The sequence below is a fragment of the Amphiprion ocellaris genome, chromosome 12 (assembly GCF_022539595.1).
Source record: "Amphiprion ocellaris isolate individual 3 ecotype Okinawa chromosome 12, ASM2253959v1, whole genome shotgun sequence".
Classification (NCBI taxonomy): domain Eukaryota; kingdom Metazoa; phylum Chordata; class Actinopteri; family Pomacentridae; genus Amphiprion; species Amphiprion ocellaris.
The window spans coordinates 3,071,875-3,086,987 of record NC_072777.1 but is presented as its reverse complement, the minus strand read 5'-3'; the positions used below and the strand labels follow the sequence as shown (position 1 = coordinate 3,086,987).

The 15,113-nt window shown below is 39.5% G+C and overlaps 1 protein-coding gene across 1 annotated transcript; it reads left to right on the top strand.

Annotated features, from left to right (window-relative positions):
* The first annotated feature begins 1,605 nt into the window (after nt 1-1,605).
* On the top strand, nt 1,606-14,687 carry kif25 (kinesin family member 25). Its single transcript, XM_035956596.2, has 15 exons — nt 1,606-1,752; nt 1,896-1,961; nt 2,978-3,100; nt 3,206-3,347; nt 5,842-5,945; nt 6,026-6,105; nt 6,209-6,248; nt 6,331-6,398; nt 6,497-6,571; nt 7,654-7,797; nt 7,944-8,120; nt 10,705-10,859; nt 10,941-11,186; nt 12,655-12,810; nt 13,446-14,687. Exons 1-15 carry the CDS (start codon nt 1,684-1,686, stop codon nt 13,592-13,594), a joined length of 1,794 nt encoding a protein of 597 aa, XP_035812489.1. The 5' UTR covers nt 1,606-1,683; the 3' UTR covers nt 13,595-14,687.
* Nucleotides 14,688-15,113: the final 426 nt, after the last annotated feature.

The following is a 15,113-nucleotide window of genomic DNA, read 5'->3' as shown; positions in this document are numbered from 1 at the left end:
TTGTTTGTGTCTCATTATTAACTCCATTACTAACATTTCTATCAACATTTAGTGCAGCTGTGTTCTTCACCTTTCACAGATCAGGGTTCAGTGAGGATAATTCACTTGTTTCTCAAACAAAATGCAACTTTTTGCATGTACAATGGAAAGACCTACATATAAAATACAATAGTTTTTCACAACATTGATTTTTTTTTTAAACTTTATTCTACATTTTGATTTTTTTTCTTTTCATGGAGTGATGCTGATAAATTAACACAATAAACATCTTCTGTACAGAGTGGTTTTGCAAAAATGTGAAATGTGAAAGCCAAGCAGAATAAGTTTCATATTGAAAAAATACTTTTAACAGTTTTTTTTCCGATTTTATTTTATTTTATTTGTTTTGTTTTTTTTTTTAGCTTAAAATGGGTCAATTTGACCTGCACCATAACAGGAGGGTTAATGCTGCCTGAAACACACTTTGAAATTTGGGAAACTCTCATTACATTTGTGAAATGTTTAAAAAGGGGGAGATTTTCTCAGTTTATTTTTTCACACGAGGACCACATTAGACCAGGTACAGATCACAAACCACTATGCTCAGACGGACCACATCTGAACTGTGTTATCCCAGACAGGTTGAAAATTACCTCAACCATGTGTGAAGTACATTTCTTGCTCAAACTTCTTTAAAGCACAGTTTCTGATTTGTGAAATGTTTAATCTATGTGTCAAAATACAAAAAAATATGGATATTTTCACTGCTTTTTTCACTCGTAGACCGGATCTAAAACTATAATGGGTCAAATCTGAACTCAAATGTCCCAGAGAGGCTAAAGATTCTTTAAACCACAGTCTCTGATTTCTGACACTTTTATTGCATTTGTGAAAATGCAGATAAAAGCATATTCTGTCCTTTTTTTCACCTCTGAACCACGTTAGACCAGGTCGAAGTTTAAAACGACTGAAACCAGATGGTTCAAACCTGGACTACATTGTTGCATAGAGCCTAAAGAGTCTTCATTTCTGAGGTGTAAAAGAAGCTGTAAAATTTTTTTTTTGTAGTTTCACAGATCAGAAACAGTGTTTAAACTTTAAATCATCCTTTAAAAACTGCATTTTGTGTTTACTGTGGGTTTCTTTGTTCAATATTTAAATTAGTTAGATGGTCTTAAACATTTAAGTGGGTGAAATATTCAAAAAAATCTGAATCAGAGAAGAGAGCAAATACTTTTTCACGGCACTGTATTTGGGAAAACTCACTTCATATGTGAGCCGTCTAAGCTCAGTGGTTTTTCATCTTTAACTGATCTAGAGTGATTCAGCACTGTGTGCTCAAACTGTGTCCTTCTGCATCATTTTAAAACATTTTAATGCCTATATCACATTAAAACACGGGTATTCTGAAATCAATGGAAGACTTAAACTATTTGGGATTACAGTAACAGCAGCCATCCTTAAATTAGGAACATTGGCACCTACTTTCCATGCTTCCAAAAGGGATAGTTTTATTTCTGTCTGGGCTGCTGTCCTCGTGTGAACACAGGGCTAAACACAGAGAGGTGAGCAGAGTTCTTGTTGATCGGTACTAATCGGATTATTTGACCTGAGAGGACACGACGTGATCAGCTGGGAGGAAAGTGACGAGGCCAGGCAATCTCCTCTCCTCTGCATCCTTTTTTATTCTAGAACAAAAAAAAAATGCCTCTTTTTATCAACAGGGACCAAATATTTGCACATCAGGTTCATCTGCTGGAGCACAAATTGAGGGTGAGTCACTGTTTAATTTACCGAATTTCAAATAGAGGGATTAGTTTATTATATATCGATGTGAGATTTCTCCTTTAGCTCCACTAAGGAATCCACAAACTACATGTAAATGTCCTTTTGGAACGTATTTCACCGTGTTTCAGAGTAAAGAGGAGCGAATACTCGAACTGGAGACGGAGAATGCTATCCTTCATTTAAGACTGTCTGAGGTAAGAAGATATCTGTCATTTATGACACACAGGCTTTAGTCTGCAGGTGATTTTCTGAACATTTTATTCTGATATTTTCTGCTCTGAGGGCCAATTCAGGACATTTGTTACTGATTTAGACAAACCTTTGTTTTAATAATGACACTAACTTAACACTGTGCGTAATTTTGAGAAAACATTTGGCATTATTTCATTTTAAACTGAAATAAAGTAATAATAAATTAATAAAAAATGATTCGATATCTGAGTTTCTTCTATTTATGCTTCCGATTATTAGTTAGCTGATATTTTAAAGCAGCATTAGAAGAGAGACAAATTCCATAATTCAACACAATGAACATTGAGCTTGAACACTGAAGGGGAGTTGGCTGAATGTGTTTACCTGTACTGTAGAAAACACACTCATTTTACAGCCTGTTCATTTTATATCGTTTCCCCTGTACTTTAACTGTGAATTTATATGCCTAATGCAAAACAACATACGTGTAGTTTTTTTTTTAAAGGAAATGTTTTTTTAAATGCATTTGCAAATATATCTTAATTTTACAAATATTTCTTTTTTGTTTAATAGATGAATATGTTGCATTTAGATTTACTTATTTATTTAGAAAGATAAATAGATTTTTAAACAATTTGTGATGATTATCATTTGCATGAGATGTTGATTTTGTTGGTTTTTGACTCTCCTGCTCTTGATCTGTTATGACTTTTTTTTTAACTGTTTCTTTTACAGCACAGCTTCTGTATAAATGTAAATAAATACAACTGTAAATAAAAGCTTTAGGATCTACTGTATGCCACACGCAAGAAATCAAACTAATAGACTAAAAAAGCCCAATATACAAACTTGTATATTGGATCTGTTGTGTAGCACTAGATGTTGATGTCCCTTCTTGCTTCTTAAAATAAAGTTATCTATGGCATGGCAGTAGAGGACGTTCTTGTTTCAGTTTGTATTTAGCAACACACTGGTTGAAATAAAGCATGTTTCTTCTATGTGGTGTATTTTCTTTTAGAGTTTGGGGAAACTGCGTCGGGACCATGAAGAGGACACTAAATGTGAGAGCCATCATCAGCTCCAGTCCAACACAGAGAAAATAACTCAGTCCGCCCTCGTCAAGCTGCTTTCTAACGTCCAGGTGCAAATGAAATGTGTTTGTGTACACGGTAGATGGTGATTTTTCTGTACGTTTAGTAGTCATGTGAAACACACACATTTAAAGTGTCTTCTGTGTTGGTTGCAGGCTGTGAAGCAGGACCTCAGTGAGCTGTTTGCAGTGTACGCCAGCTTTGCCTCTGAGCTGGAGGAGCAGAGCAAGCAGCTCCTGGAGAAGGTAGAACAAGCCAGCTGCTGCCTGAATGGTCACCATGGAGATGAGTTTCAGAGTGAGTACCTGGATAAGTGGAACCACAGGCTAGTCAAGGTGTAGCATCTTTTATATCTCCTCAAGGCTCTGTCTCTGAAGGAGTTGTTTTTGTTTTGTTTTTTAAGCTATTTGGACTCTGGAGTGAATCCTGGGTGAAGTGAGCTTTAACAAGTAGGCAGCCTCTAAACCAGTGGTGTTGAACATACAGCCCACCACAGGGTCCAATCCGGCCCGTGGGATGACTTTTACAAAGTGTAAAAATTACAGAAAAGACTCTAAACATTGTGCAATATAATCTCAGTCAGAAGCTTTAGCACAAAAGAGTTTGGTTTGGTGGAACCCGGTCCTGTTATTGATGCACTGCCACAACTTTCATGTATTTTCTATGTGTAAATTATCTACATTTACAAGGCAGGAGGATAACTGAACCTTCTTCCTTAATAGTTCCCACCTTAGCTTGTATGGTGTGGTGTCAGGATTACTACAGGGGTGTGGAAATGAATGTAAATTTTAAATCATTTCTAGATCTTGACAAGTTGTTTCGATCCATCCATCCATTATCTTCATACTTTTCTCCTATCTGCTCACAGCCTGCAGTTCAGCCAAGAAGTTCTTGATTTTTTTTGTTACATGACTGTTTTTTTCAAAACAGAATCTAGTTAGACCAAACAGTTCATTTTTGGCATTTTTTAAAAAATAAGACCTGCAAAATAAAGTGATTGAGATGAAACATCACAATTTAAAGCTTAGATTTTGTTAAGTTTACCAATACTGATGAGTTGTTATCAGATTTTCCAATGGTCCTCGAATTATCTCATCTGTGAAACTCACTCATTAATAATAGGCATTTTTTGTCTATGTCCATCCATCCATCATCTAAACACCACTTAATCCTCATTAGGGTTGTGAGATGCTGGAGTCTATTCCAGCTGACTGAGGGTGAAGGCAGGAGACACCTGGACAGGTAACAGTCTATCACAGGACTACATAGAGAGACAAACAATCACACTCACATTCACACCTACAGACAATTTAGAATCACCAATTAACCTCAGTGTGTTTCTGGACTGTGGAGGAAGCTGGAGAACCTGGAGAAAACCCACACATGCACAGGGAGAACATGGAGACTCCATGCAGAAAGATGCCAGGTCCAGACAGGAACCAGGGATCTTCTAGCTGTAAGGCGACTATGCTAACCATCAAGCTATGCTAACAGACAGACAGACAAACGTACACTGATCGTCACATAACTCCACCGCATTCCTTTTTCGGAGTAATAATATAAATATAATAATATAAAGAGAACATATGGGACAGTATCTTTAAAGTAACACCCAAAGTGAACTTCTACGCCTCCATCCTCTCATCTTTTACATGATACCCAGTTTGCTCCGATGCTGCTGAGCAAGAGATGCTTTTAAACAAGGTTTTTTTAGGGCAAGATTCACTTCCATGAACTTTTTTCACTTTCTCATTCACCCTCTATGTGCGGCAGTAATTCTGAAGTGGCTTACAGCTAATGTGCTGCCTGTATCTCTGTTAAGACGCCTTGCTATGTGGTAATCCTCACTCCGCCCTCCAGGCTGTCCAATAGTGACTGTGTGGTTAAATGCAGTTCAGCCAGTCAGCTGCTTCAGCACGTCTCAGGTGATTGGAGGGAAGTGATCTTGTCACAAGCTCTGGTCCAGATTAGCCTGAGTACAGGCCGCACAAAGTGCTGCAGGCAGGAAATCAGGACTTGTGTGATTCTGGTTACTGAAGGGTTTCCTCTTATGTTGCACTTTGTTTGGTGTTTTTGTTCTTCAGACTGATGACTGATAGCACAGAGGTGCAAGCTTCTGGACTTTTCCACGAATGTTAAAGCTGTGTTTGCTGCACAGAAGATCTCTTAGGCTGCTTATATTAAAAATAGACAGAGCTGGCGTGCATCATGTCCAAATCTTGGCAAAGCTGAGATTAAAAGCAACACATCTCTCATCAGTAACACTGGAGATGATTCCTCTAAACCCTGTGTTTTATGAATACCTTATGTCTTTATCTTCTACATTCTGAAAACACACTGAATGAAGAGATTACACATCCTTATGGCCACATAATTTTGTGAAGATTGCAGTAATAATCCACAGTAATATAAGATATCTGTGGTCTTTTCCTACTCCTTTGTTGAGTTTTTGAGGATAATTTGTGCCTTAAATAATTTTTAATCAACAAAGACAGAATTGTGGCCATTCAAAATACAGTTCTTTTTATAATGAATGAACATCTCAGCCTGTCCTGTGTTTGTGTGAATGGACCTGTTTGCTGCCAAGTTTGTACATTTGTGCTCCAGGATTAAAGACTTGGTGTGATTTCAAAGATGCACACCAGGAAACAGATAGAAACAGCTGGAGGCTTCATTATTTGTTGTGGAAAACACAATGCTGAATATCCGTACGGAACATTTAACCTCAGCTCACGACATGAGATTCCTCATATTTTTTGATTTCGACTGGACTTTTGCCGTCCGTGTCCAGATTTGCAGGATCGTGTTGCAGCCCTGGAGCGCTCTCTGGAGGAAGAAAAAGAGAGGTGCAGATCAGAGAGGCAGAAGAGGAAAGAACTTCACAACATGCTGGTGGTGAGGAGACGTGGAGCATTCTACTCAGAAAGGACGAACTAGGGTAAATCTTATAATATCTGATGTTTGTTTGGCTGCAGGAGCTGAGAGGGAACATCAGGGTTCACTGCAGGGTTCGTCCAGTTCTAGCCTTCGACCACGTCCAGACCTCTGGATCAGGGTAAGTAAACATCACAGTGCATCATGACTCCACACTGTATCAAAAATGACTAATCAGTGCTTGAAAAATTGAGGAAATGTAATGTTATCCTTTTCTCTCTCAGGCCTGCATCATCAGAGGAAGTAATCAGTGCAATCAGTGATGTGAGTTTTCTCTCAGAATGGATTTTCTTTGGTTGCTTCTAACCTGCTTCACTTTCTAGTCATTCCTTGTTGTTTTTTTCAGGACACGGTGATGGTGAACTGCTTGAAGACGGGGATGCCAGTGCAGAATAAGATGTTTGAGTTTGAGAGGTAAATACAAACATCATGGTCCACTGATTTTTATATGTATGTTTGTTTTTTTTTTTTTTTTAAACAAATACTCAGTGTGGTGATTGTGTGTCTTCCAGGGTGCATGGACCAGACGATTCACAGAATGCTGTGTTTGAGGAAGTCAAGTCGCTCCTTACTTCCCTGCTGGATGGGTGAGTGAGAAGTGATCTAAAGCACTAGACCAGGGGGGTCAAATCAAATTCATCTTAGCTCAGGTTCCACATTCAGACCAGTTTCATCTCCAGTGACCAGTAAAATCACAGCATAATGAACTAGAAATAACCACAACTCCTAACATTTCCTTTGTTTTAGTGCAACAAAGTACCTTTTGAAAATGTTCACACTTAAGGAATTATCTTAATACAAAACATTATGAACAATCTAATTTTTTTTTTTTAAGAAAAATAAATTCAATTTTGACAACATTATGCCTCAGTTTATCATTTACACATTACAACTTCCAGATCACAGCGTGTCTACAAAGGAACACAACATTTAGTCACAGCTATCTGGAACTCAGTGATTTTACTTTATGATCAAAACGACAAAAAAAGACAAAAAAAAAGACAAAAAACTAAAAACAAGACAAAATATTACAAAAATGAGACACAAAATGACAAAAAAATAAGACAAATGACATGAAACAAAACAAAAAAAGAGACAAACAAGTTACAAAGCGACAAAAAAAATTGACAAAACAAACGAGACAAAGAAAAACACAAAACAGCCAAATCGATGCACAAAACAATGAATAAAGCGAAACACAAAATGACAAAAATAAGACCAAAAAAAACACAAGCGAGACAAAAAGGAAACACAAAATGACAAAAGCGAGAAACAAAGCGACAAACATGAGACAGATGACAAAGGTCAGAAAAACACAAAAAACAACAAAAACAAGACAAAATATTACAAAAATGAGGCACAAAACAGCAATGAACAATCTAGTATTTTACTTTATGATCAAAACAATTTGTCATGCTCTAGAAATTATTTTAAATTTACAGTTTTACAAATTTACAATTTGCAGTTAATGTCTTCTCTGTAATTTTTACACTTTACAAAGTCATTCAGTGGGCTGGATTGGACCCTCTGGAGGGCCGGTTTTGGCCCACGGGCCGCATGTTTAACACCCCTGCTCTACACTATTGCATATCTGAATAAAGAACACCACAAACATGATAATTTAAAGCTGCAGCATTAATGGAATGTGTTCTTCCTGTTTGCCTTGCAGCTATAATGTGTGCATCATGGCTTACGGGCAGACAGGCAGCGGAAAAACTCACACCATGATGGGATCCCAGCTGGAGCAGCACTCAGGCATTCAGCAGGAAGCACAGCAGGGAATCATCCCCAACGCTGCTGCTGAGCTCTTCCGGTGAGCGACAAAAGGCCTGTTTATTCAGCCCAAAAAACGGCCAGAACGGAATGAACAAACCTCTGCAAGGATGTGGGGAAAGCCTTAACTCGAGATGTTGTCTTTACCTGTCCGTCATTGTGCACCTGTCCTCGTGTGACCTCCAGGCTGCTCTCTGAGAAGCCAGGCGAGAGTCACGCGGTGGAGGTGTCGGTGATGGAGGTGTACAACAACGAGGTGTTTGACCTGCTCGCCAGAGACGAGCACGGAAACGCCGTGGGCCAGCGCCGGGACGTCATCACCACCTCCTCCGGCACCAGCCAGGTCACCGGCCTCACATATCAGTGAGTACAGACAGAGCTGAGGTGAAAAGGAGAAGCTCTCCAATCTCGTTGTACACTGTATAATGACAATAAAGCACATTCTATTCCATTCTGCAGCGTTTTTGTATATGCTCCTGAGAACGAGGGGAAAAAGTGTCTTTTAATTGAACTTTTTTGTGATTTCCTGCCTTTTTGGAGCTAAAACCACAAATTTAGAATTTTTCAAAAAACAGAACAATTTTACTGTAAAAAAAAAAAGATAGATAGACAGACAGAGAGACAGACAGATAGATAGATTTTCTAATGAAACTTTAAGAAACTAAATTAAACTGGGCATGAACATGAATTAAACTCAACAGTCTCCATTTTCCACAAAGTTTCCCTCATCCCACCAGATCACATGAGATTTCATCTGAAAGGCCAGGATGTCCTCTACTGAGCACATTAGGATTTAGTAGGGAAGCTCAAATGAATCAAGATATATAGATTAAAACAAATGTCCAGTACAGAGGACATAAATGAATGGGCTGGATCTCAGGAGGATATCAAGGCTCTAAATGTGAGATTCTGCTAGTTTCATGAATGTTTGGTTTGCTTTTCATGTGTACTGTTTTGTAGCAGAAATTCTAGTGTTTCTAATGACGTATAATGTGAGAAGAGGGTGTTTATACTGACGAACCCACATAGAATTATCAATCATCCTGTGCTGCCTTTTCTATTGACCTTCATAACTTTTTTAGTCCTCGGTTTTACAAACAGAAGCTCTCCTCAGCTTTATTTGCAGCCTCAGTGGGCAGATAAAAGAAGCTCAGCCCAGTCGATGCCACTTGTTTGTGGGGCTTTAATTAGATAAAACAGCCAGATATTTTTCTCACAGTTTGACATTGGAGAGAATAATGATGCTGAAGAAGAGGGTAGGTGAAACACCGGGACTTCTAGTGAATGCTGCTGGTGTTCTGGAGCTGCTTGATGTGTAAATAGAAGGTTCATCATCAGGCAGGAAGGCCAGATGTCATGTTGATCAGGATGCGAAAAACTTCTTCTGTCTCCAGCTTGACAAAACATTTGAATAATTTAATCTTTAAAACCTGCATTAACTTTTTTTTTCTTGCTCTGGAAAGCAGCAGAGAAAAACTGCAATATCGACTTTTGTTTGTTTCTTTCTGCATAAAATTTGACCTAAAATGAGGGACGTTTAAAAAACTCTACTACTACTAAAGAGGATTTAAAGGCAACCAACCGTAGACAGCTGTTCCTCGACTTCAGCACTTTCCAGGAGAGCTTTCAGTATTACAGATGGAAATAAAAATAATTCATTATAGCATGGTTGTCCTAAAGTCCTCCAGTGAAACACACTGCAGGGAATCTTATTTAGCAATATCAGTCATTATCACTCATATGTACACAGTACAAAAAATATTGGCTGATATATCAATGGCAGAAATTTTTACAGTTTTACTCGTGGCTCCAAAAAATCCCTTAATAGTCTACTGATAACTGCCAGATGTGGCTGAGAATAATGCTGCTATGAGTTGGTGAAGGTGAAGTAAAGAATAAACTGTGGACGCCAAAACCGAAGCAATGACTTAAACGATGACTAACTCTCCAGAGCTCAGAGGAACTGGTTGTTAATCTGCAGTCAGATTGTCACTGACAGTCATTTCATTCATTGTAACCATAAAAACACTGATAGCAGCTTTAAGTAGCTGGAAATGCACTGAGAGAGCGCAGACCTCCTCCAAGGCTGTTCATTCCCCCATATGGAATTATCAGAAATGCAGCATTTGTTTATTAGTTATTGATGATCAGAAATCACAGCAACATAGAATTTGGCCATTTAGTATAGATGTACTGCCGTCCCTCACCATATCGTGGTTCGCTTTCCGCAATCTCACTGTATTGCAGATTTTTAAATTGTATATATCTTATTTTGTATCGCAGATTTTTCGCTATATTGCGGGATTTTGCGGTATATAGGTATTTTTATATTTATTATTTTAATTATTTTTGTGGTAAAATAAGCATTTTGTAGCCTAAAAAATGAAAACAATATAAAAACATATTTTAAAAAATAATATTTAAAACATATTAAAATAATTTTAAATTGTGCATAGTGTTGCTCTGTGGTGTGTTTTTGTGGTAGGTTTTAAAGTGTAGAAAGTGCTTAAGAGCATAGGAAGTGTTTATTAGAGTGTGGGAAAGGTTTATAAGAGTGTGGGGAGGGTTTATAAAGTAAGCCTTAAAATATATATAATTAATAAAATGAATATAAGGTTTTTTATCTATCACGGGGGATTCTGGACCCTAACCCCCGCGATAGACGAGGGACCACAAACAAAAGGATCTCGCACAAAATGACACCGTACTGCTATCTCACAACGATCCAGAAATCTTAAGCAAATCACTCGGTCCTTGTGTCATTTCTGACCTTCCCTGAAAATTGTCATCCAAATCCATTGGCCCGTTTTTGAGTAATGTTGCTAACAGACAGACAGACAGACAGACAGACAGACAGACAAACCAGCGCTGATCATCACATAGCTCTGCTGCATTCCTTGGCAGAGTAATAAAATTCTAAGTACTGGGTTTCCTGTCTGGTCTACAGGCCTGTGTGTGACGCCTCAGAGGTGATGCAGATCATCAGCAGCGTCCTGAAGCTCAGAGCTCACTGTCCCACCCTCGTCCACACCGACTCGTCTCGCTCTCACCTCATTGTCACCCTCACCATTTCCTCCAAGAGCCCCAACGCCCTGGCCCTGGGTGAGACGCCTTCTGAAACACTTCCTCACGTCACCTTCCTTCCAGACATTCCTGCTTTGTGACTTTAACCCTCCTGTTCAGCCCGCAGGCTTCAGAGTGCCAAGATGGACATGCAGCGCTCCGCCCAGAGGGAGTGGTGGAGTCCACGCTGTCGCCGTGCCAACCCCTCCGCCCGCCAGCCATCATACGAACTCTTTGCAAGCCCCGCCTCCTCTCCATGCCCCTCCCCATCCCTTTCCCCATGCCCCTCCCCCAGACACAGCATCTCTCAGACGGAGTTCAGGACCAAGCTGCAGCTGGTGGACCTGGCCGGCAGCGAGTGTGTCGGTAGGAGCTCAGTGCTTCAGGGTGGTCTCTGAAACTGTAGTTATCCTGGGAACTTTGATCCCTGAGTGTTTTACGGTGCATTAGACAAGATTTTTAACTGGAAATGAACTCATCTTAACACGGCAAATTGCAAAATGGGGTTTGGGGCAAAAGAGTAATTGAGATGTTGCAGATAAAATGCTGCTAAAAATTTAATTCCAGTAGGTACATGCCTTTGATCTGAGGGGTAAAGACAGCAAGCTGAACTCATCAGAAATTCACCGTTCATCCTGTCTACATCTCTTTGCACTGTTTTGTGTAAAGCATCTGGCAGCATGTCGGTGCACAAGAGATTCACAAGACAACAGTAATGCAATGTGAGTGCTCAGTGTTTAGCGGTTTTCAGGTATTAGTCTGACCTAGACATCTTGTCCAGTACATATTTACTCAGTTTGTTTCTATTTACTGCAGAAATATCAAATTATAAACAAGAAAAGCACTCAGAGAGCGCAGTACTCCACAAGGTTGCTCAGTATTTTATCCGACGGCTGAAATCTTTAACAAATCCGTGGATCCAGACTACAAGCTGCATCACTGCCAAAATCTAATCACTTGGTCCTTGTGTCATTTCTGATCTTCCCTGAAAATTTCATCCAACTCCGTTTGTCAGTTTTTGAGTAATGTTGCTGACAGACAGACAGACGGACAAACAAACCAACGGCAGTCGTCATATGACTGCCGTATTTCTTGGTGGAATAACCAGGAAGTAGGTGTACTGCAAATCTTAAAAGATCTACAAGAACAAGGCTTTAGTGTTTGAATCAGTCCCTATTTAAGGAATATGTGGCTAAAAAAGGGCCTAAAGAAACAAATTACAGGAAAGCAAAATAGGCCAGGATGACTGGAGTTCCCACTGCTGAGAATCTACAGGATGGGCCATTAGTTTCCATACACAGAAAAAATACACATTTTATGTTGGACAACCGTTTCTATTTATGTAATGTGCTCTAGATAATTACCATTGTTTCGTAAACATATTAATATGTGTTTTCCGCTGTTGATGAACTTGCATTAGCACAGCTGAAGTTGTTCGTAATGACGTTGGTGATATGTTCCTTGAGATGATTTATGTCTCATATCTTTACCTGATACACCATGGCCTTCAAGTGCCCCCAAAGATAGCGTCAAACGCATCTTCTAGGGTATCTGAAAGATAAAAAATATACATTATACATTTTCCTCTGTATGGAAACTTATGGCCCACCCTGTAGATCTCTCTGTCTATCTCTGCCAGTCAGGGTTAGAAAAACTGTTGCCCTACAGATGTGCAGCACAAGTTACCATGGCGATGTACCAAGGCAAAAAGCAAACCGCCGTCGTAGCCCTATAAACCCAGGATTAAACCTGAAGTTACCTGGCTAACTCCACAACCTGCTTCTGTTCTCTGAGTACATCAGCTAACATTGCTGCATCTAAATCTGTGTTCCAGGAATGTCGGGGATTTCGGGTGCAGCTCTCTGGGAGGTGTCGTGTATAAATCGCAGTCTCTCAGCTCTGTCCGATGTCCTGGGATCTCTGGCCGAACAGAGGCCTCACGTCCCCTACAGGAACAGCAAACTCACGCATCTGCTTCAGGACACCATAGGTGAGACTGTTGGCAGTTTTTGACTGCTGCTTCCCATGCCTGCACCCTGAGAAAAAAGTACACACTTCATGGAATCAGATATACACCAAACAGGCAACAGCATCATGACCACCTGCCTAGTATTGTGTTGGTCTCCCTGTATGTGGTCTGAAGTGTTGGGTCTGGACCAGAGGACCTCTCAGGGTGTCCTATGGGGTCTGGACCAGGACGCTAGCAGTGGATCTTTGGGTTCTCTGGGTTGTGCTGTGGAGCCTCTGGGAATCAAACTTGTTCCACTGCATCCTGTTGATGTTTGATCAGAATTGGGTCTAGGAAGTTTGGAGGTCAAATCAACATCTTGGGGAATTGTCATGTTCCTCAAGATGTTCCTGATTGTGTGATGTGATGAGGTGTGTTTTCCTGCACTGACATTTAGGATTTCCATTTGCATGAGGGAGTGTGTTTGTTCTGGGGTTATTTTGGTGTCTAAGTCTCATCAACACAGATGCTAAAATCCAAGGTTTTCCAGCAGAACACCACATAATATCAATATGATCAATGTTACTCACCTTACCTGTCAGTGGTCTTAATATTGTGGCTGATTTGTGTGATCTTTCCTTCCTTGCCTCCTTGTTTGTCTCCTTGTCGTCCACTAGGGGGCGATGCCAAGCTGCTGGTGATGTTGTGTGTCTCGCCGACCCAGCGCTTCATCACTGAGTCCCTGCAGTCTCTAGGTTTTGGCACACGGGCCCGGCAGGTCCAGAAGACGCCCCGAAGGAAAAACCACACCCTCAAAGTGAAGTGATGGAGCAGAGAGGACTTTAAGCAGAGTGTAGGTACCTGGACTAAACTGATCTGAAGTAGAACCTGAGAAAGAGAAAGAAAGGGGATGAATGGTCTGATGGTTGAGTTGTCAGAGCTGCATATTAGACTGTATCTGTGGACCTTTGACACGGTCAGGTTCACAGCCTTAAACGGTGTAATACTATAATTACTGGATGTCTTACCTGATCGATTGGGCTGAATGCCAACTAGTGGGTATTTTTTTTTTCCAAGTGTAAGTCAAGTTAAAACTCCTTCAAGATTTTTTATCTTGTTCCGAATGGACCTTTAGGGGGTGACCAAGCAGGACAATGAGTGTAATCGCTCAGTTATGTCAATGAATCTGTGTTATGGAGGCATTTCACTGTTATTCTGATCACCTGATACAGAAAAATGTCTATTATGCTTAAGAATATAAAACCCCATCTAACAAAACTGGCTAAAAATGTTTTTTTTTTTGTTTGTTTTTTTATTAAATAATCTTAGATCTTATCATTTTGGTGCAGGAGATTGTCCAAAGAAATGTTTAAGCAGCTGTATTCAACTGGAAGTTAGCCTCGTTATGCTACTCTTCTTAGCATTTCTATTTATTTTGAAGTAGATCTTGATAGAATTGCTGTTTTCTCAAATGCAGGTTGTTTTTTCTACAAGTCTAACTCAGGGAATGATGCAAATCTTACATAGCACATCTACATCAACTTTAGAACTTATTTTTAGAAAACACTGTATTTAGCATGAATTCCACCTGTAACATTCATTTAGATCTACACCAGTGTTAACTGTATATCTTGCCAGTAGTGGGTAGAACTGTGCTGTTTAATGCAGAAGCTTTTGAACTACAGTAGTCTTCATGTATTCTGCTGTGAATCCATTTCCAGTCTGACCTGCCCCTGCTTTGCCTTCTTTTTTTTTTTCTTTTTTTTTTTAGCATTACTGGGTGCAGCTATGTTTATACAGTATTTATACGTATTTAACATATTCCTTTTTCTTTGTTTTTTTTTTTGGTAACACATTACAAATCTTTTGAAATACAAAACAATGTCAAGATAATGTGAAAATAAACAGATATGAACGTGTCTTTGTGTATCGGTCTGTTCCAGGAAAATAAACCAGAAACTTAGTTAACAGTGTTTGAGTCTCTCTAAAAATACACATTTCATGTACTGTTTATGACCTTCTATACAAATTACAGTTGCAAGAAAAAGTATGTGAACCCTTTGGGATTACTTGGATTTCTGCATAAATTGCTCATAAAACGTGTTCTGATCTTCATCTGAGTCACAACAACAGACAAACACAGTCTGCTTAAACTAATACCGCACAAAAAATGATACGTTTTCATGTTTTTATCGAACACATCACAGACGAGACAAATGCATAGAAACACTTAGAAAGGGGCAACGCTGGGATATTATTGGCCTTTTTTCAACAGTAAATTCCACATAATTCAAAAGCAGGCAGCTCTGAAATCTGCAGAGTGAAACTGAAGTACAGCCGCTGAT